This window comes from Somniosus microcephalus, unplaced genomic scaffold (genome assembly GCF_052327205.1).
Source record: "Somniosus microcephalus isolate GS21.2 unplaced genomic scaffold, FLI_Smic_1.0 unresolved_chr2, whole genome shotgun sequence".
In the NCBI taxonomy this organism is placed as follows: domain Eukaryota; kingdom Metazoa; phylum Chordata; class Chondrichthyes; order Squaliformes; family Somniosidae; genus Somniosus; species Somniosus microcephalus.
Genome location: NW_028225180.1, coordinates 86,727,795 through 86,750,126, shown reverse-complemented (window position 1 = coordinate 86,750,126; position 22,332 = coordinate 86,727,795). Strand labels below are relative to the sequence as shown.

At 54.5% G+C, this 22,332-nt stretch overlaps 2 protein-coding genes across 3 annotated transcripts in view; both read left to right on the top strand.

Moving 5' to 3' along the window:
* Positions 1-992: 992 nt before the first annotated feature.
* On the top strand, positions 993-13,523 carry LOC147092956 (phospholipase A and acyltransferase 3-like). The gene is made up of 3 exons (XM_085975710.1): positions 993-1,320; positions 8,597-8,865; positions 11,828-13,523. The coding sequence occupies exons 1-3, from the start codon at positions 993-995 to the stop codon at positions 11,936-11,938; spliced, it is 708 nt and encodes a 235-aa protein (XP_085831836.1). The 3' UTR covers positions 11,939-13,523.
* A 281-nt stretch (positions 13,524-13,804) lies between these two features.
* LOC147092955 (atlastin-3-like) overlaps positions 13,805-22,332 on the top strand; it is a 28,942-nt gene continuing 20,414 nt past the window's right edge. Inside the window, exons 1-2 of one of the 2 annotated variants that reach the window (XM_085976286.1) lie at positions 13,805-13,951; positions 22,113-22,259. The gene's annotated coding sequence lies outside the window, so the exon portion shown is untranslated. Of the gene's footprint in view, positions 13,952-16,801; positions 16,865-22,112; positions 22,260-22,332 lie in introns of those variants that run through there. The other variant, XM_085976285.1, reaches the window with a different exon arrangement.

Sequence of the window (22,332 nt, the reverse complement as noted above, 5' to 3'; positions counted from 1 at the left end):
CCATGGCTCTGTCTGTTGTTGGGCACCAGATCTTTTCACAGAATCACAGAAATCCCACAGTGCAGATAGAGGCCATTTTGGCCCATCGAGCTTGCACCGACACATATCCCACCCAATCCCCGTAACCCCTACACCAACACCAACACATATCCCACCCTACCCCTGTAACCCCACGTATTTAATCCCCCTAACACTAAGGGTCTACTTTACTTCTAGGGAAGAGCTTTTTCTCCCATAGAAATTTCCCATTTGAGTCTATGAGTATTACGATGTCAGCCTTGTTTGTGTTTACTGTCTGGTGGCTTTCGCCTGGACTCATAGTGTGTGTGTTGGGCTGGGGTGTCTGGTGTGTGCATTCCTCTTGTGAGCGGCTCGCTTGTGGTTCCACGGTGGTGGGGGAAGATTGAGATTCAGTATGCTGGTCGGTCTGTGTGGCACCCCTTGTATTGTGTGTCTGCTGCTTTTGTTCCGTGTGGGAGTGCAACCGTTCCGTCCGGCTCTGTCTTGTCTTATCTCTAGTCTCTGGTTGCTGGTCTAATGGTGTTATCTCTCCTCTATGGCTCTCTTCTTTTCCCTGCAGCTCTTTCACCCGATTCCCAAGTAGATTCACCTGGTTCTCAAGTAGATTCAGCTCTCTCTTGTGTCTCTCCCTCTCTTGCTTTTGTTCGTGATTCATTTTAAGGAACTCCTCTCTAAGTTTAACCATCTCTATCTCTAATTGATTAAATTTATCTTTTAGTTGTATCTGGCTGTGTGATCCCGGGGTATGTGTCTGGTCGACCCTGGAAGGCTCACTCACTTCCTGGCTATGCTGCTCTTCTCTTGGTGAGCTGGAATTGGTAGGGGGACTATGTGTGGCTTCCTCCCTGGTAGTTATGCTGGGGTTTGTCAGTTGTATCATGTGGCTGTGGGTCCCCGGGGTTAGTGTCTGGTTTGAACGGTGTGGCTCGTTCACCTCCTGACCAGGCTGATTTCCTCCTGGTAAGTTGTCAATGTTGGGGGGAGTGCGGGTCGCTTTTCCCCTGTTAGCCACTCTGGCACTGTCTGTGCACGTCTCGCTCTCTCTCTTTCTCTCCAATATCTCTCTCTCTCCCTCTCTCCTACCTTGCTATCTCTCTCCCACGTATCTCCCACTCTCACTGTCTGTGCACGTCTCTCTCTCTCTCGTGCGCTCGCTTGACTCTCAATCTCTGTGTCTGTTTAATTTCCAGTGTTGCGATGAACTGAAGGCCGGCGATTTGATTGAAATATTTCGCACAGGTTACAAGCACTGGGCCCTGTATGTGGGCAATGGATACGTGATTCACGTAGCACCTCCGAGTGAGTACCGATTCTCTAACCTCCGGCCACAATCTGCTACCTCTCAGTGTATCACCTCACAATGTAGCTCTCCGGCAAAACAATGTTCCCTATCATCAGGCTCCGAAGTGAAACAAGTGGAGGCTGATATCCGCTCTCCCCACCGCAATGTCAGCCATGGCTCTGTGGGTGTCTCTCTCTCTCTCTCTCTCTCACCTCGGAGTCAGAAGGTTGTGGGTCCAAATCCCACTCCAGAGACTTGAGCACAAAAATCTAGGCGGACACTCCCAGTGCAGTGCTGAGGGAGCGCCGCACTGTCGGAGGGGCGGTACTGAGGGAGCGCCGCACTGTCGGAGGGGCAGTACTGAGGGAGCGCCGCACTGTCGGAGGGGCAGTGCTGAGGGAGCGCCGCACTGTCGGAGGGGCAGTACTGAGGGAGCGCCGCACTGTCGGAGGGGCAGTGCTGAGGGAGCGCCGCACTGTCGGAGGGGCAGTACTGAGGGAGCGCCGCACTGTCGGAGGGGCAGTACTGAGGGAGCGCCGCACTGTCGGAGGGGCAGTAATGAGGGAGCGCCGCACTGTCGGAGGGGCAGTAATGAGGGAGCGCCGCACTGTCGGAGGGGCAGTACTGAGGGAGCGCCGCACTGTCGGAAAGGCAGTACTGAGGGAGCGCCGCACTGTCGGAGGGGCAGTACTGAGGGAGCGCCGCACTGTCGGAGGTGCTATCTTTCGGATGAGATGTTAAACCGAGGCCCCGTCTGCCCTCTCAGGTGGATGTAAAAGATCCCACGCCCACTATTGGAAGAAGAGCAGGGGGAGTTCTCCCCGGTGTCCTGGGGCCAATATTTATCCCTCAACTAACATAACTAAAACAGATTTTCTGGTCATTATCACATTGCTGTTTGTGGGAGCTTGCTGTGCGCAAAATGGCTGCCGCATTTCCTGCATTAAAACAGTGACCGCACTTCAAAAAAAGTACTTCACTGGCTGTGAATCACTGAGGTGGTGACCAGGCACTGTAGAAATGTCAGTCTCCGATCTGACTGACAGATAATTCCACCTCACTATCGACAGTGAGAGCGACAGAGCACTGCGAAAGGGGGGAGGGAAACGCGAGGGGAAGGAAAGAGAGTCCAGTGCCCTACTGAGGGCCCTGGTGTCTCTGACCAGGTGCCCTGTTTCCTCGCACCTTCCTACCCCTGTTTCAGGAGGTGTCCGGGCGCGGTGCCAGGGTCTCCCCATGACTTTAACTAAACTGGTTTGCCCTTGTGTTTGGAATAGCACATTGCCAAAGACTCGGCCTTTCGCAAGACTCCCGGAGCAGACAAACCTGTTCTCAAAACATTCCCTCCCTCCGCAAAGATAGAGCCACCTTTTTAAAACATAAATATTTCCTCGAGGTACTCTTAACCCATTCTGCTCTAGGTCCGCATAGCTGTGAGACTTCTCCCCTCTACAGTCTACAGACCCTCTCCGCTGCGCAGTCTAGACCCTCTCCCTCTACAGACCCTCTCCCTCCACAGTCTACAGACCCTCTCCCTCCACAGTCTACAGACCCTCTCCGCTGCGCAGTCTAGACCCTCTCCCTCCACAGTCTACAGTCCCTCTCCCTCCACAGTCTACAGACCCTCTCCCTCCACAGTCTACAGTCCCTCTCCCTCCACAGTCTACAGACCCTCTCCCTCCACAGTCTACAGACCCTCTCCCTCCACAGTCTACAGACCCTCTCCCTCCACAGTCTACAGACCCTCTCCCTCCGCAGTCTACAGACCCTCTCCCTCCGCAGTCTACAGACCCTCTCCCTCCGCAGTCTACAGACCCTCTCCCTCCGCAGTCTACAGACCCTCTCCCTCCAGTCTACAGACCCTCTCCCTCCAGTCTACAGACCCTCTCCCTCCAGTCTACAGACCCTCTCCCTCCGCAGTCCACAGACCCTCTCCCTCCAGTCTACAGACCCTCTCCCTCCAGTCTACAGACCCTCTCCCTCTGCAGTCTACAGACCCTCTCCCTCCGCAGTCTACAGACCCTCTCCCTCCAGTCTACAGACCCTCTCCCTCCACAGTCTACAGACCCTCTCCCTCCACAGTCTAGACCCTCTCCCTCCACAGTCTACAGACCCTCTCCGCTGCGCAGTCTAGACCCTCTCCCTCCACAGTCTACAGACCCTCTCCCTCCACAGTCTACAGACCCTCTCCCTCCACAGTCTACAGACCCTCTCCCTCCACAGTCTACAGACCCTCTCCCTCCACAGTCTACAGACCCTCTCCCTCCGCAGTCTACAGACCCTCTCCCTCCACAGTCTACAGACCCTCTCCCTCCACAGTCTACAGACCCTCTCCCTCCACAGTCAACAGACCCTCTCCCTCCGCAGTCTACAGACCCTCTCCCTCCAGTCTACAGACCCTCTCCCTCCACAGTCTACAGACCCTCTCCCTCCACAGTCTGCAGACCCTCTCCCTCCACAGTCTACAGACCCTCTCCCTCCACAGTCAACAGACCCTCTCCCTCCGCAGTCTACAGACCCTCTCCCTCCAGTCTACAGACACTCTCCCTCCACAGTCTACAGACCCTCTCCCTCCGCAGTCTACAGACCCTCTCCCTCCACAGTCTACAGACCCTCTCCCTCCACAGTCAACAGACCCTCTCCCTCCGCAGTCTACAGACCCTCTCCCTCCACAGTCTACAGACCCTCTCCCTCCACAGTCTAGACCCTCTCCCTCCGCAGTCTACAGACCCTCTCCCTCCACAGTCTACAGACCCTCTCCCTCCACAGTCTAGACCCTCTCCCTCCGCAGTCTACAGACCCTCTCCCTCCACAGTCTACAGACCCTCTCCCTCCACAGTCTACAGACCCTCTCCCTCCGCAGTCTACAGACCCTCTCCCTCCACAGTCTACAGACCCTCTCCCTCCACAGTCTAGACCCTCTCCCTCCGCAGTCTACAGACCCTCTCCCTCCACAGTCTACAGACCCTCTCCCTCCACAGTCTAGACCCTCTCCCTCCGCAGTCTACAGACCCTCTCCCTCCACAGTCGACAGACCCTCTCCCTCCACAGTCTACAGACCCTCTCCCTCCACAGTCTACAGACCCTCTCCCTCCACAGTCTACAGACCCTCTCCCTCCGCAGTCTACAGACCCTCTCCCTCCACAGTCTACAGACCCTCTCCCTCCGCAGTCTACAGACCCTCTCCCTCCGCAGTCTACAGACCCTCTCCCTCCACAGTCTACAGTCCCTCTCCCTCCACAGTCTAGACCCTCTCCCTCCGCAGTCTACAGACCCTCTCCCTCCGCAGTCTACAGACCCTCTCCCTCCACAGTCTACAGACCCTCTCCCTCCGCAGTCTACAGACTCTCTCCCTCCACAGTCTACAGACCCTCTCCCTCCGCAGTCTACAGACCCTCTCCCTCCACAGTCTACAGACCCGCTCCCTCCACAGTCTACAGACCCTCTCCCTCCACAGTCTACAGACCCTCTCCCTCCACAGTCTAGACCCTCTCCCTCCACAGTCTACAGACCCTCTCCCTCCGCAGTCTACAGTCCCTCTCCCTCCACAGTCTACAGTCCCTCTCCCTCCGCAGTCTACAGACCCTCTCCCTCCGCAGTCTACAGACCCTCTCCCTCCACAGTCTACAGACCCTCTCCCTCCGCAGTCTACAGACCCTCTCCCACCGCAGTCTACAGACCCTCTCCCTCCACAGTCTACAGACCCTCTCCCTCCACAGTCTACAGACCCTCTCCCTCCACAGTCTACAGACCCTCTCCCTCCACAGTCTACAGACCCTCTCCCTCCACAATCTACAGACCCTCTCCCTCCACAGTCTACAGACCCTCTCCCTCCGCAGTCTACAGTCCCTCTCCCTCCAGTCTACAGACCCTCTCCCTCCACAGTCTACAGACCCTCTCCCTCCACAGTCTACAGACCCTCTCCCTCCGCAGTCTACAGACCCTCTCCCTCCACAGTCTAGACCCTCTCCCTCCGCAGTCTACAGACCCTCTCCCTCCGCAGTCTACAGACCCTCTCCCTCCGCAGTCTACAGACCCTCTCCCTCCGCAGTCTACAGACCCTCTCCCTCCGCAGTCTACAGACCCTCTCCCTCCGCAGTCTACAGACCCTCTCCCTCCACAGTCTACAGACCCTCTCCCTCCGCAGTCCACAGACCCTCTCCCTCCGCAGTCTACAGACCCTCTCCCTCCACAGTCTACAGACCCTCTCCCTCCACAGTCTACAGACCCTCTCCCTCCACAGTCTAGACCCTCTCCCTCCACAGTCTACAGACCCTCTCCCTCCACAGTCTACAGACCCTCTCCCTCCACAGTCTAGACCCTCTCCCTCCACAGTCTACAGACCCTCTCCCTCCACAGTCTACAGTCCCTCTCCCTCCGCAGTCTACAGTCCCTCTCCCTCCACAGTCTACAGACCCTCTCCCTCCACAGTCTACAGTCCCTCTCCCTCCGCAGTCTAGACCCTCTCCCTCCACAGTCTACAGTCCCTCTCCCCCCACAGTCTACAGACCCTCTCCCTCCACAGTCTCCAGACCCTCTCCCTCCACAGTCTAGACCCTCTCCCTCCACAGTCTACAGACCCTCTCCCTCCACAGTCTACAGACCCTCTCCCTCCGCAGTCTACAGACCCTCTCCCTCCACAGTCTACAGACCCTCTCCCTCCACAGTCTACAGACCCTCTCCCTCCACAGTCTAGACCCTCTCCCTCCACAGTCTACAGACCCTCTCCCTCCGCAGTCTACAGACCCTCTCCCTCCACAGTCTACAGACCCTCTCCCTCCACAGTCTACAGACCCTCTCCCTCCACAGTCTACAGACCCTCTCCCTCCACAGTCTACAGACCCTCTCCCTCCGCAGTCTACAGACCCTCTCCCTCCACAGTCTACAGACCCTCTCCCTCCACAGTCTACAGACCCTCTCCCTCCACAGTCTACAGACCCTCTCCCTCCACAGTCCACAGTCCCTCTCCCTCCACAGTCTACAGACCCTCTCCCTCCGCAGTCTACAGACCCTCTCCCTCCACAGTCTACAGTCCCTCTCCCTCCACAGTCTACAGACCCTCTCCCTCCGCAGTCTACAGACCCTCTCCCTCCACAGTCTACAGACCCTCTCCCTCCACAGTCTACAGACCCTCTCCCTCCACAGTCTACAGACCCTCTCCCTCCACAGTCTACAGACCCTCTCCCTCCACAGTCTACAGACCCTCTCCCTCCGCAGTCTAGACCCTCTCCCTCCGCAGTCTACAGACCCTCTCCCTCCAGTCTACAGACCCTCTCCCTCCACAGTCTACAGACCCTCTCCCTCCACAGTCTACAGTCCCTCTCCCTCCACAGTCTACAGACCCTCTCCCTCCACAGTCTACAGACCCTCTCCCTCCGCAGTCTACAGACCCTCTCCCTCCACAGTCTACAGACCCTCTCCCTCCACAGTCTACAGACCCTCTCCCTCCACAGTCTACAGACCCTCTCCCTCCACAGTCTACAGACCCTCTCCCTCCGCAGTCTACAGACCCTCTCCCTCCACAGTCTACAGACCCTCTCCCTCCGCAGTCCACAGACCCTCTCCCTCCACAGTCTACAGACCCTCTCCCTCCACAGTCTACAGACCCTCTCCCTCCACAGTCTACAGACCCTCTCCCTCCGCTGTCTACAGACCCTCTCCCTCCACAGTCTACAGACCCTCTCCCTCCACAGTCTACAGACCCTCTCCCTCCACAGTCTACAGACCCTCTCCCTCCACAGTCTACAGACCCTCTCCCTCCACAGTCTACAGACCCTCTCCCTCCACAGTCTACAGACCCTCTCCCTCCACAGTCTACAGACCCTCTCCCTCCACAGTCTACAGACCCTCTCCCTCCACAGTCTACAGACCCTCTCCCTCCACAGTCTACAGACCCTCTCCCTCCACAGTCGACAGACCCTCTCCCTCCACAGTCTACAGACCCTCTCCCTCCACAGTCTACAGACCCTCTCCCTCCACAGTCTACAGACCCTCTCCCTCCACAGTCTACAGTCCCTCTCCCTCCACAGTCTACAGACCCTCTCCCTCCACAGTCTACAGTCCCTCTCCCTCCACAGTCTACAGACCCTCTCCCTCCACAGTCTACAGACCCTCTCCCTCCGCAGTCTACAGACCCTCTCCCTCCACAGTCTAGACCCTCTCCCTCCACAGTCTACAGACCCTCTCCCTCCACAGTCTACAGACCCTCTCCCTCCGCAGTCTACCGACCCTCTCCCTCCACAGTCTACAGACCCTCTCCCTCCACAGTCTACAGACCCTCTCCCTCCACAGTCTACAGACCCTCTCCCTCCACAGTCTACAGACCCTCTCCCTCCACAGTCTAGACCCTCTCCCTCCACAGTCAACAGACCCTCTCCCTCCACAGTCTACAGACCCTCTCCCTCCACAGTCTACAGACCCTCTCCCTCCGCAGTCTAGACCCTCTCCCTCCACAGTCTACAGACCCTCTCCCTCCGCAGTCTACAGACCCTCTCCCTCCGCAGTCTACAGACCCTCTCCCTCCGCAGTCTACAGACCCTCTCCCTCCGCAGTCTACAGACCCTCTCCCTCCGCAGTCTACAGACCCTCTCCCTCCGCAGTCTACAGACCCTCTCCCTCCGCAGTCTACAGACCCTCTCCCTCCGCAGTCTACAGACCCTCTCCCTCCGCAGTCTACAGACCCTCTCCCTCCACAGTCTAGACCCTCTCCCTCCACAGTCTACAGACCCTCTCCCTCCACAGTCTACAGTCCCTCTCCCTCCACAGTCTACAGACCCTCTCCCTCCACTGTCTAGACCCTCTCCCTCCACAGTCTACAGACCCTCTCCCTCCGCAGTCTACAGACCCTCTCCCTCCGCAGTCTAGACCCTCTCCCTCCACAGTCTACAGACCCTCTCCCTCCGCAGTCTACAGACCCTCTCCCTCCGCAGTCTACAGACCCTCTCCCTCCGCAGTCTACAGACCCTCTCCCTCCGCAGTCTACAGACCCTCTCCCTCCACAGTCTACAGACCCCCTCTCTTCTCCCCTCCCCCTCTCCTCCTCCTCCTCTCCTCCTCCCCCTCCTCCTCCTCCACCCTCTCCTCCTCCACCCTCTCCCCTCCTCCTCCTCCTCTCCTCCCCCCCCTCTCCTCCTCCTCCCCCCCCTCTCCTCCTTCCCCCCTCTCCTGGGGACTGCAAGCCGAGTCTATGCAACCTGCGCTCATGATTGTACCCTGTTAGCCCCGGGTCTCCCCTGGTTCGTTGCACCCTCTGGGTAACCTCGCCATATGTTGTTCCTCCCTCTTGCCATCCAGGCGAGGTGTGCGACGCCGGGGCCTCCAGTCTCATGTCCGTTTTCACGGAAAAGGCCTACATTCAGAAGGACCCTCTGCACAAGGTGGTGGGCGGCCACCGTTACCGCGTCAACAACAAGTTCGATGGGACATTGCCCGTGCGGCCCATCAACGAGATCATCAAGGAGGCGGAGAGTCTGGTGGGGGAGGAGGTCTGTTACAGCGTCACCTCCGCCAACTGCGAGCACTTCGTCACAGAGCTGCGCTACGGGGTGGCCAAGTCGGCCCAGGTGAGTTCCTGACCCTCACAGCTCACTGTGTCCATCTCCATTTATTCCACCCCACTTCCGTCCTAGGGGCCGTCAATATAAGATCGTCACTAATAAATCCAATCGGGAATTCAGGAGAAACTCCTTTACCCAGAGAGTGGGGAGAATGTGGAACTCGCTCCCACAGGGAGGGGCTGAGGCGAATAGCAGAGATGGATTTAAGGGGAAGCTGGATAAACACATGAGGGAGAAAGGATTTTTTAAATTCGCTCCTGGGATGTGGGCGTCGCTGGCGAGGCCCAGCATTTATTGCCCATCCCTAATCGCCCCTTGAGAAGGCGGTGCTGAGCCACCTTCTTGAACCGCTGCAGTCCGTGTGGTGAAGGTGCTCCCACAGCGCTGTTAGGGAGGGAGTTCCAGGATTTTGACCCGGCGACGATGAAGGAACGGCCGATATATTTCCAAGTCAGGATGGTGTGTGACTTGGAGGGGAACTTGGAGGTGGTGGTGTTCCCGTGCGCCTGCTGCCCTTGTCCTTCTAGGTGGAAGAGGTCGTGGGTTTGGAATAGAAGGATGTGCTGATGGGGTGAGATGAAGAGGGTGGGAGGAGGCTCGAGTGGAGCTGAAACACCGGCACGGAGCAGATGGGCCGAATGGCCTGTTTCTGCGCCGTAGATTCGATGTAATGTACTCCGTTCCTCTCCAAGAAAAGCAATAAAGAACTCTCATTTCTCCAGCCTATGAAGTACTTTTTGGAATGTAGTCACTGTTGTAATGTAGGAAACGCGGCAGCCAATTTGCGCACAGCAAGCTCCCACAAACAGCAATGTGATAATGACCAGATCATCTGTTTTAGTGATGTTGGTTGAGGGATAAACATAGGCCCCAGGACACCGGGGAGAACTCCCCCTGCTCTTCCATTTATCTAACCCGTGCTGTACCTGCCCTGGGACTGTTTGAATGGACAGTGTAGAGGGAGCTTTACTCTGTATCTAACCCGTGCTGTACCTGCCCTGGGAGTGTTTGATGGGACAGTGTAGAGGGAGCTTTACTCTGTATCTAACCCGTGCTGTACCTGCCCTGGGAGTGTTTGATGGACAGTGTAGAGGGAGCTTTACTCTGTATCTAACCCGTGCTGTACCTGCCCTGGGAGTGTTTGATGGGACAGTGTAGAGGGAGCTTTACTCTGTATCTAACCCGTGCTGTACCTGCCCTGGGAGTGTTTGATGGGACAGTGTAGAGGGAGCTTTACTCTGTATCTAACCCGTGCTGTACCTGCCCCGGGAGTGTTTGATGGGACAGTGTAGAGGGAGCTTTACTCTGTATCTAACCCGTGCTGTACCTGCCCTGGGAGTGTTTGATGGGACAGTGTAGAGGGAGCTTTACTCTGTATCTAACCCATGCTGTACCTGCCCTGGGAGTGTTTGATGGGACAGTGTAGAGGGAGCTTTACTCTGTATCTAACCCGTGCTGTACCTGCCCTGGGAGTGTTTGATGGGACAGTGTAGAGGGAGGTTTACTCTGTATCTAACCCGTGCTGTGCCTGCCCTGGGAGTGTTTGATGGGACAGTGTAGAGGGAGCTTTACTCTGTATCTAACCCGTGCTGTACCTGCCCTGGGAGTGTTTGATGGGACAGTGTAGAGGGAGCTTTACTCTGTATCTAACCCGTGCTGTACCTGCCCTGGGAGTGTTTGATGGGACAGTGTAGAGGGAGCTTTACTCTGTATCTAACCCGTGCTGTACCTGCCCTGGGAGTGTTTGATGGGACAGTGTCGAGGGAGCTTTACTCTGTATCTAACCCGTGCTGTACCTGCCCTGGGAGTGTTTGATGGGACAGTGTAGAGGAAGCTTTACTCTGTATCTAACCCGTGCTGCACCTGCCCGGGAATGTTTGATGGGGACAGTGTAGAGGGAGCTTTACTCTGTATGTAACCCGTGCTGTACCTGCCCTGGGTGTGTTTAATGGGGACAGTGTAGAGGGAGCTTTACTCTGTATCTAACCCGTGCTGTACCTGCCCTGGGAGTGTTTGATGGGACAGTGTAGAGGGAGGTTTACTCTGTATCTAACCCGTGCTGTACCTGCCCTGGGAGTGTTTGATGGGACAGTGTAGAGGAAGCTTTACTCTGTATCTAACCCGTGCTGTACCTGCCCGGGAATGTTTGATGGGGACAGTGTAGAGGGAGCTTTACTCTGTATCTAACCCGTGCTGTACCTGCCCTGGGTGTGTTTAATGGGGACAGTGTAGAGGGAGCTTTACTCTGTATCTAACCCGTGCTGTACCTGCCCTGGGAGTGTTTGATGGGACAGTGTAGAGGGAGGTTTACTCTGTATCTAACCCGTGCTGTTCCTGCCCTGGGAGTGTTTGATGGGACAGTGTAGAGGGAGCTTTACTCTGTATCTAACCCGTGCTGTACCTGCCCTGGGAGTGTTTGATGGGACAGTGTAGAGGGAGCTTTACTCTGTATCTAACCCATGCTGTACCTGCCCTGGGAGTGTTTGATGGGACAGTGTAGAGGGAGCTTTACTCTGTATCTAACCCGTGCTGTACCTGCCCTGGGAGTGTTTGATGGGACAGTGTAGAGGGAGGTTTACTCTGTATCTAACCCGTGCTGTGCCTGCCCTGGGAGTGTTTGATGGGACAGTGTAGAGGGAGCTTTACTCTGTATCTAACCCGTGCTGTACCTGCCCTGGGAGTGTTTGATGGGACAGTGTAGAGGGAGCTTTACTCTGTATCTAACCCGTGCTGTGCCTGCCCTGGGAGTGTTTGATGGGACAGTGTAGAGGGAGCTTTACTCTGTATCTAACCCGTGCTGTACCTGCCCTGGGAGTGTTTGATGGGACAGTGTAGAGGGAGCTTTACTCTGTATCTAACCCGTGCTGTACCTGCTCTGGGAGTGTTCGATGATAAGGTATTTAGTAATTACGACTGTCTGTTCTATTTTTTTCCACCACCTCACGTTGACCCCTTGTTCCCTCCCCAGGTGGATGATGTGCTTTTTGCGTCGAAAGTTGCCGCGGGCGTCTTCGCGGTCGGCGCGGTCGCTGGCCTCTTCTACCAGATTCTGAAGAAGAAGGAGAAGCACCAGGAGTGACGGGGGGCGGGGAGGCGGCCACGTCAATCGTGCTGACGTCCCTCGATCCCCCTGCACAACCTAGTTGATTGTAAGCCCAGCGGAGAGGGACCAAGGGAGGGGTGGGGGTGAGGCACGTAACCGAGAGGGAGCTGTCTGAATGAGCGGAGGAGCCGGGAGTCCGAGAGACTGTACTGGGCAACACTTGGATATATTGGAACTTGCTTTTTCCTCCCCGCTTTAGGGCTCCGATTTACTCCCCTTACCTCCCACTCCACACTCCTTTCAGTAAATCCCCCCCCCCTTTCTATTCTTTCAATAAAAGGGACTTGTGTTTTTAATTGAGTTCTGCAATCGCCCCTTACTTGATTTAAAACATGAGACATGGGAGCAGGAGTCGGCCATTCGGCCCCTCGGGCCTGCTCCGCCATTCAATGAGATCATGGCTGATCTGATCTTGACCTCAACTCCACTTTCCTGCCCGCTCCCCATAACCCGCGACTCCCTTATCGTTCAAAAATCTGTCTCCCTTTGCTCCTCGTTTTTCCCTCACTCTGTTCACACCCGGAAGGCAGAGGGTTCCGTGGGTGTTCTCCCCAAGCTGCCAGTCTCCCCGAGCCCCCACCCCCCCCCCCAGGCGCCAGCTATTCGACCATGTGGGGAACGCGGGACGCCACGGCCAGAGCCCTGACATTCACGCCGGCGGATTTGGATTCTCAACGCCCCACCCACAGCCGTGAGTCTAACGGTATCACGCTCCCCTGCCCCCCAGCACACCCCAGCCCCTGGCCTGGCCTCTGGGGCTCAGTACCGTGTGTTGCGTTCACCCAGCCGCCCCCCACCACCGCCCCAGCCTGGGCCTGGCTGCGGTCAGCTCGCTCGGTACCCACCAGCAATTCAGGCTAGGACCCTCCTGGCCGCTAAGGCTCGGTACCTGACGGCTCATTCACCCCACCGTGGCCAATCCCGGCAGCCGGCGTCTGGTCGGGGCAGTGAGCCCCAAACTCTCAACCTTCCCCCTTGCTCACCATGTCCCGGAGGTGCCGAGTCCAGCTGAAGGGGCCCCGGTGGCCTGGACCTCTACCGCTGGCGAGATATTCGGCTACGGGGGGCATCGCACGACCCCCATCCACGGCAGCACGCTGGACTCCGATCGCCCTCCTGCTCAAACCCCCCGCCCCCCCCTCAGAGGGTGCTGAGGCTCCCGACCTCCTGCCTGAGCTGAGGGCAGATAACTCGGTAGAGACTAGGAGGGTGGGGAGGGCAGAAACGGGAGCTGTCAGCCCCTTCCGGTCCGTCCGCATTAGCGACGCGCCTTTTATCAGCGACCTCAAGGCGCCTCCACGGGGAAGCGGGTGCACTGCGCGGAGGTTAGCGAGCTCGCAGGCGCTGCCTCCCAGCCTCCCTCCTTCAGACCGCCATTGAATGATGTTTTAACGCGTTTGCGTACGGCTTTTGAACGTGAATATCGGACAGCTTCAGGAGAAACCTGAGGCGGCGGCACATCCCGGAGTGTCCCCCCTCTCTCTCTCTGGCCGAACTGCGACAATTAACCGCAGCAACAGTCGCACTTTTGTAACGAAGCGAAATAAAGATTCCTTTTTAATCGTCGACTGATTCTTCGCGCAGTAACATGCAGAGAGAAAGAGTGACTGCGATCAGTTCTGGGCCCCGCACCTCAGGAAGGATCTATCGGCCTCGGAGGGGGAGCAGCGCAGATTCACCAGAACGATACCTGGGACTAAAAGGGTTAAATTACGAGGACAGGTTGCACAGACTGGGCTTGTATTCCCTGGAGTTTAGAAGATTAAGGGGTGATCTAATCGAGGTGTTGAAGATGATTAAAGGATTCGATCGGGTCGATAGAGAGAGAAACTATTTCCTCTGGTGGGGGGAGTCCAGAACAAGGGGGCAGAACCTTCAAATTAGAGCCAGGCCATTCAGGGGTGATGTCAGGAAGCACTTCTTCACACAAAAAGGACCTGCACAAATGGTGGGACAATTGAAAGACTGAGAGCGAGGTATTTTTGTTGGGTAAGGGTATTTTTTTAATGCATTCTCGGGATGAGGGCGGTTGGCATTTACAGCCCGTCCCTTGGCTGCTTCGATGTATCCGAGGGTCTCGCTTGACCGCTTCCGGGGGCGGTTAAGAGTCAACCATGTTGGTGTGGGACTGGAGTCACGTATAGGCCCAGACCGGGTAAGGACAGCAGGTTTCCTTCCCTAAAGGGGACGTCTGTGAAACAGATGGGTTTTTAAACAATTCAAATTCTCAAACTGAATGGCCTCCTCCTGCTCCTAATGTAACAGGCTCGAGGGGCTGAATGGCCGCCTCCTGTTCCTGTGTAACAGGCTCGAGGGGCTGAATGGCCTCCTCCTGTTCCTGTGTAACAGGCTCGAGGGGCTGAATGGCCTCCTCCTGCTCCTGTGTAACAGGCTCGAGGGGCTGAATGACCTCCTCCTGTTCCTGTGTAAGAGGCTCGAGGGGCTGAATGGCCTCCCCCTGTTCCCACATAACAGGCTCGAGGGGCTGAATGGCCTCCTCCTGTTCCTGTGTAACAGGCTCGAGGGGCTGAATGGCCTCCTCCTGTTCCTGTGTAACAGGCTCGAGGGGCTGAATGGCCTCCTCCTGTTCCTGTGTAACAGGCTCGAGGGGCTGAATGGCCTCCCCCTGTTCCCACATAACAGGCTCGAGGGGCTGAATGGCCTCCTCCTGTTCCTGTGTAACAGGCTCGAGGGGCTGAATGGCCTCCTCCTGTTCCTGTGTAACAGGCTCGAGGGGCTGAATGGCCTCCTCCTGTTCCTGTGTAACACGCTCGAGGGGGCTGAATGGCCTCCCCCTGTTCCCACATAACAGGCTCGAGGGGCTGAATGACCTCCTCCTGTTCCTGTGTAACAGGCTCGAGGGGCTGAATGGCCTCCTCCTGTTCCTGTGTAACACGCTCGAGGGGCTGAATGGCCTCCTCCTGTTCCTGTGTAACAGGCTCGAGGGGCTGAATGGCCTCCTCCTGTTCCTGTGTAACAAGCTCGAGGGGCTGAATGGCCTCCTCCTGTTCCTGTGTAACAGGCTCGAGGGGGATGAATGGCCTCCTGTTCCTGTGTAACAAGCTCGAGTGGCTGAACGGCCTCCTTCTGTTCCTGTGTAACAGGCTCGAGGGGGATGAATGGCCTCCTGTTCCTGTGTAACAGGCTCGAGGGGGCTGAATGTCCTCCTCCTGTTCCTGTGTAACAGGCTCAAGGGGGCTGAATGGCCTCCTCCTGTTCCTGTGTGTTGTGGTTGATAAGGACTCAGATGAGAATTCGGTACGGTACAAAGATCGCTTTATTCAAGTACACACAGGGAGAAATCCCTCTTCCATCAAAGGCCAAGAGGATTGATTTTACAGCAAGCGACAGCTGCTTTTATGCTCGAAAACCACAAAAACGAACACGTTATTTTGCATGTATACATCTTACTTAGAAAAACTGCAGACATCGCTTTGTTTGTGGTTCTTAACACTCCTTGAGCTCAACCTGCCTGTGACAGTCGTGTGTCTGAACCTGGGCTGTATGAAATGCTTCTGTGGTTTTGTTATTTGGGTCACAATATTCCATTTAGATCGTTATTTTGCTCAGCATTTTAGCAGTTTAGGTCAAGTTTCCCAGCGCTCTCTGCGTTTAATTATGTTGGCCTGTGATACCCTAACACACTGTAACAGGCTCGAGGGGCTGAATGGCCTCTTCCTGTGCAGTAACCATTCTATGAGTCAATGAGCACACGAAAGGTGTGGTGTAATTGCAAATACTTTTTGCGCTTTTCTTGCTAATTTTCTTGCTGAGTTAGAATTCCATAGCTGCCACAACCGCACCCAATTGGCCATTCTTTATGTCTGAGCCAAGACAGCGCCTCTTGGCTGGCTATTCAACTGTGGGGGGCATCACAGCCCGGTCCAATCCCACCCTCACCCAATGCCCACCTGCCTCAGTTTCCAGATGGGTGACTGCAGCGTGATGAAGAGCAGGAACCCAGGATGGATTTGCCCTCTGTAACCCAGCGAGCCCCAAGCAAGCTCACCGCCGACTGAAAACTGAACCTGGAGTCTCCCGATCTGTGTGACTCACTGCCACCGCAGGCAGCACAGTGAGAAAATAGGCCATGGGAGGGGGGAACGGCACATGTAAAAAAAAATGTATAAATATAAATATATATACATATATATGTATAGAGTAAAAATACAAAGATATATACATATTTATGTATAAATGTAGGATAAAAATATATACATATTTATGCATAAATCTAGTAAAAATATAAGTACATATACATACTTATGCATAAATCTAGTAAATTTATATAAATATTTATGCATAAATCTAGTTAAAAAATATATACATATTTATGCAAAAATCTAATAAAAATATAAGTACATAATACATATTTATGCATAAATCTAATAAAAATATAAGTACATATACATATTTATGCATAAATCTAGTAAATTTATATAAATATGCATAAATCTAGTTTAAAAATATATACATATTTATGCATAAATATAGGATAAATATATATACATTTTTATATATATACATAGACACATATATCTGTCTAAAAATAGTATAAATATGAATATATATACGTATAGATAGATGTGTATTGTACAATAGGAGTGATTTGAGGGCTGCAATTCCTATCTAGGTCATAAGGGGCGCTAAGGCAGGTTGGGAGGACCAGGCAGGGGCGACTCTTGGTGCTCGGCCGCACCCTCCTCGGCAAAGCGGCGCCTGCTTGCGGCGCGGGGCGTGCCGGGAGCTGTAGTCCAGGGGAGGGACTGCAACTCCCAGAGGGCGCTGCGGCCGGGGGCGGGGTCTGTGGGCGAAGCCAGGGGTCTGGGTCTGGGGGCGGGGCCAGGAGGTTTCCACAGCAACGGAGGTAACATAGTTGGATGGCAACCAGGGAGCAGCAATGTGGGGATATTCATCTTAATAATACTGATCATGGCTGTTGTTAGAGTGGAATAGGGTGTGGAGGGAGAGGCAGAGGGTGAGGCTGGCAGGGGATAAACAGAGAATTCAACCCTAAACTCAGTTAATGTTTCTGGGATTGGAGTGAGGGTGATGGGCTGGAGTGTGATTGGAGTGAGGGTGATGGGCTGGAGTGGGATTGGAGTGAGAGTGATGGGCTGGAGTGGGATTGGAGTGAGGGTGATGGGCTGGAGTGGGATTGGAGTGAGGGTGATGGGCTGGAGTGTGATTGGAGTGAGGGTGATGGGCTGGAGTGGGATTGGAGTGAGGGTGATGGGCTGGAGTGGGATTGGAGTGAGGGTGATGGGCTGGAGTGGGATTGGAGTGAGGGTAATGGGCTGGAGTGGGATTGGAGTGAGAGTGATGGGCTGGAGTGGGATTGGAGTGACACTGATGGGCTGGAGTGAGATTGGAGTGAAAGTGATGGGCTGGAGTGGGATTGGAGTGAAAGTGATGGGCTGGAGTGGGATTGGAGTGACTGATGGGCTGGAGTGGGATTGGAGTGAGAGTGATGGACTGGAGTGGGATTGGAGTGACACTGATGGGCTGGAGTGAGATTGGAGTGAAAGTGATGGGCTGGAGAGGGATTGGAGTGAAAATGATGGACTGGAGTGGGATTGGAGTGAACGTAATGGGCTGGAGTGGGATTGGAGTGAAAATGATGGACTGGAGTGGAGTGAGAGAGATGGGCTGGAGTGGGATTGGAGTGAGGGTGATGGGCTGGAGTGAGATTGGAGTGACAGTGATGGGCTGGAGTGGGATTGGAGTGACCGTGATGGGCTGGAGTGGGATTGGAGTGAGGGTGATGGGCTGGAGTGTGATTGGAGTGACGGTGATGGGCTGGGGTGGGATTGGAGTGAGGGTGATGGGCTGGAGTGGGATTGGAGTGAGGGTGATGGGCTGGAGTGGGATTGGAGTGAGAGTGATGGGCTGGAGTGGGATTGGAGTGAGGGTGATGGGCTGGAGTGGGATTGGAGTGAGAGTGATGGGCTGGAGTGGGATTGGAGTGAGGGTGATGGGCTGGAGTGGAATTGGAGTGAGAGTGATGGGCTGGAGTGGGATTGGAGTGAGGGTGATGGGCTGGAGTGGGATTGGAGTGAGAGTGATGGGCTGGAGTGGGATTGGAGTGAGAGTGATGGGCTGGAGTGGGATTGGAGTGAGGGTGATGGGCTGGAGTGGGATTGGAGTGAGGGTGATGGGCTGGAGTGGGATTGGAGTGAGGGTGATGGGCTGGAGTGGGATTGGAGTGAGGGTGATGGGCTGGAGTGGGATTGGAGTGACAGTGATGGGCTGGAGTGGGATTGGAGTGACAGTGATGGGCTGGAGTGGGATTGGAGTGAGGGTGATGGGCTGGAGTGGGATTGGAGTGAGGGTGATGGGCTGGAGTGGGATTGGAGTGAGAGTGATGGGCTGGAGTGGGATTGGAGTGAGGGTGATGGGCTGGAGTGGGTTTGGAGTGAGAGTGATGGGCTGGAGTGGGATTGGAGTGAGAGTGATGGGCTGGAGTGGGATTGGAGTGAGAGTGATGGGCTGGAGTGGGATTGGAGTGAGAGTGATGGGCTGGAGTGGGATTGGAGTGAGGGTGATGGGCTGGAGTGGGATTGGAGTGAGGGTGATGGGCTGGAGTGGGATTGGAGTGAGAGTGATGGGCTGGAGTGGGATTGGAGTGAGGGTGATGGGCTGGAGTGGGATTGGAGTGAGAGTGATGGGCTGGAGTGGGGGGCTGGAGTGGGATTGGAGTGACAGTGATGGGCTGGAGTGGGATTGGAGTGAGGGTGATGGGCTGGAGTGGGATTGGAGTGAGGGTGATGGGCTGGAGTGGGATTGGAGTGAGGGTGATGGGCCGGAGTGGGATTGGAGTGACAGTGATGGGCTGGAGTGGGATTGGAGTGAGAGTGATGGGCCGGAGTGGGATTGGAGTGAGGGTGATGGGCTGGAGTGGGATTGGAGTGAGTGTGTTGGGCTGGAGTGTGATTGGAGTGAGGGTGATGGGCTGGAGTGGGACTGGAGTGAGAGTGATGGGCTGGAGTGGGATTGGAGTGAGGGTGATGGGCTGGAGTGGGATTGGAGTGAGTGATGGGCTGGAGTGGGATTGGAGTGAGGGTGCTGGGCTGGAGTGGAATTGGAGTGAGAGTGATGGGCTGGAGTGGGATTGGAGTGAGGGTGATGGGCTGGAGTGGGATTGGATTGAGGGTGATGGGCTGGAGTGGGATTGGAGTGAGGGTGATGGGCTGGAGTGGGATTGGAGTGAGGGTGATGGGCTGGAGTGGGATTGGAGTGACAGTGATGGGCTGGAGTGGGATTGGAGTGACAGTGATGGGCTGGAGTGGGATTAGAGTGAGAGTGATGGGCTGGAGTGGGATTGGAGTGACAGTGATGGGCTGGAGTGGGATTGGAGTGAGGATGATGGGCTGGAGTGGGATTGGAGTGAGGGTGATGGGCCGGAGTGGGATTGGAGTGACAGTGATGGGCTGGAGTGGGATTGGAGTGAGGGTAATGGGCTGGAGTGGGATTGGAGTGACAGTGATGGGCTGGAGTGGGATTGGAGTGAGGGTGATGGGCTGGAGTGGGATTGGAGTGAGGGTGATGGGCTGGAGTGGGATTGGAGTGAGGGTGATGGGCCGGAGTGGGATTGGAGTGACAGTGATGGGCTGGAGTGGGATTGGAGTGAGAGTGATGGGCTGGAGTGGGATTGGAGTGAGAGTGATGGGCCGGAGTGGGATTGGAGTGAGGGTGATGGGCTGGAGTGTGATTGGAGTGAGGGTGATGGGCTGGAGTGGGATTGGAGTGAGAGTGATGGGCCGGAGTGGGATTGGAGTGAGGGTGATGGGCTGGAGTGGGATTGGAGTGAGAGTGATGGGCCGGAGTGGGATTGGAGTGAGGGTGATGGGCTGGAGTGTGATTGGAGTGAGGGTGATGGGCTGGAGTGGGATTGGAGTGAGGGTGATGGGCTGGAGTGGGATTGGAGTGAGGGTGATGGGCTGGAGTGGGATTGGAGTGAGAGTGATGGGCTGGAGTGGGATTGGAGTGACAGTGATGGGCTGGAGTGGGATTGGAGTGAGAGTGATGGGCCGGAGTGGGATTGGAGTGAGGGTGATGGGCTGGAGTGGGATTGGAGTGAGGGTGATGGGCTGGAGTGGGATTGGAGTGAGAGTGATGGGCCGGAGTGGGATTGGAGTGAGGGTGATGGGCTGGAGTGTGATTGGAGTGAGGGTGATGGGCTGGAGTGGGATTGGAGTGAGGTTGATGGGCTGGAGTGGGATTGGAGTGAGGGTGATGGGCTGGAGTGGGATTGGAGTGAGAGTGATGGGCTGGAGTGGGATTGGAGTGAGGGTGATGGGCCGGAGTGGGATTGGAGTGAGGGTGATGGGCTGGAGTGGGATTGGAGTGAGGGTGATGGGCTGGAGTGGGATTGGAGTGAGGGTGATGGGCTGGAGTGGGATTGGAGTGAGAGTGATGGGCTGGAGTGGGATTGGAGTGAGGGTGATGGGCCGGAGTGGGATTGGAGTGAGGGTGATGGGCTGGAGTGGGATTGGAGTGAGGGTGATGGGCTGGAGTGGGATTGGAGTGAGAGTGATGGGCTGGAGTGGGATTGGAGTGAGGGTGATGGGCTGGAGTGGGATTGGAGTGAGGGTGATGGGCTGGAGTGGGATTGGAGTGAGAGTGATGGGCTGGAGTGGGATTGGAGTGAGAGTGATGGGCTGGAGTGGGATTGGAGTGAGGGTGATGGGCCGGAGTGGGATTGGAGTGAGGGTGATGGGCCGGAGTGGGATTGGAGTGAGGGTGATGGGCTGGAGTGTGATTACTGTATATCAATTATTCAACATCTCAGTTTAAAGTCAATCACTTAAAATGAATAATTAAAATCAATAACTTGAAATAAATAATCAAAATCAATAACTTACAATTAATAACTTGAAATGATTAACTTAACATCAATATGTAAAATTAATAACTTTTAATTAATTTAAATGGAATCACTTCAAATTAATAACTTAAAATCGATAACTTTAAAAGATCAATAACTTTGAAATAGATTTGAGAGATGTATTATTGTAAAAGGAATCATTTTTGTGCTGGATCACTAATTTGCTTTATACACAGGACAGCAGCAAAGAAAGTCGATATTTCTCATTCATTGGGTTATGTCATCATACAGAATATGATCAAAGCCCCAGAATTGATTTTATCTCGTTTGTGAGACACTAAATTCATTTATTTTCATTTTAAAAATGATCTTCTGTGTTAATAACTCAAGTCACTTTTACCGGACAGAAGCAATACACATTTTAGGGGTTTGAAATGGGTTGAAATTGGTACGAACTCTAAGGAGGATAATTGCTCAATTAGAGTTTAAACAGTAAATTTATTATATATTTAAAAATAACATATCCAGTGCATTAACAAACTCCATTAATTAGATCACAATTTTAGGTTAGGAAAAACCCAGGATAAATTTTTAACGTCCGATTTTAAACAGCGACCGCAAAATATAGTTTGATGAATGATTGAGTCCCTTGGATTCTATAAACAAAATAATGGCAAACAGGTAATATTTTAGCGATTTTTAATGGGCTGGAGTCCGTATGGATTGCAAAGTAAGGAAAATAATGAGAATAACTTTTCCGAAAGATATTTAAACAGTAATTTAATAATATATTCGAATGATTTGTCAGCTTATAGGATTAAGAGATGAGACTAAATGTGGAGAAAGTGTTTCCCGTGGCAGGAGGGTCGGTAACCAGAGGACACAGATTGAAGAGAATCGGGAAAAGAACCAGAGGGGAGATGAGGAGAATGTTTTTACAGCGAGTTGTTGTGATCTGGAATGCGCTGCCTGAAAGGGCGGTGGAAGCAGATTCAATAGTAACTTTCAAAAGGGAATTGGAGAAATACTGGAAAAGGACGAATGTGCAGGGCTGTGGGGAGAGAGCAGGGGGGAGTGGGACTAATTGGAGAGCTCGTTCAAAGAGCCGGCACAGGCACGATGGGCCGAATGGCCTCCTCCTGTGCAGTCTGATTGTAAATAAATATTTGAGGGTTTTTAATAGGTTAAGTAATTACATAAAAATCTCTGAATGACTTCCCGGAAAGTAATATTGCTTAAATAAGTCCAACACCAAAGTAATTGTCCCACAGTTTTGTTTTCAGTGCTGCCTTCGTTTTATTGCTGCACCCTTTTTAATTACAGGTTTCCTGATGTCAGATTATTGCAGGCAGCGGGGTCGCGGCTGAATCTCCGGCCAGTGCCTTGAGGAGAATCCCAGCGGTGGTGGATTTGCACAGTTCGCTGCCTCTCCAAGGTTCCGCGGCGCCCTGTCACTTGCAAGGACTTGAGGTCTGGGAGTTTACTTCCGCCCCTTCGATTTTAAAACGGGAAACCGGTGCGCGGATTCAAGCTGCCGCAGCCG

Coding starts and splice junctions, on each gene's coding strand:
- LOC147092956 (XM_085975710.1), top strand. CDS start 993: ATGTTGGGGGGAGTGCGGGTCGCTTTTCCCCTGTTAGCCACTCTGGCA. Junction 1,321..8,596: donor GATTCACGTAGCACCTCCGA/GTGAGTACCGAT, acceptor CTTGCCATCCAG/GCGAGGTGTGCGACGCCGGG. Junction 8,866..11,827: donor GGGTGGCCAAGTCGGCCCAG/GTGAGTTCCTGA, acceptor TTCCCTCCCCAG/GTGGATGATGTGCTTTTTGC.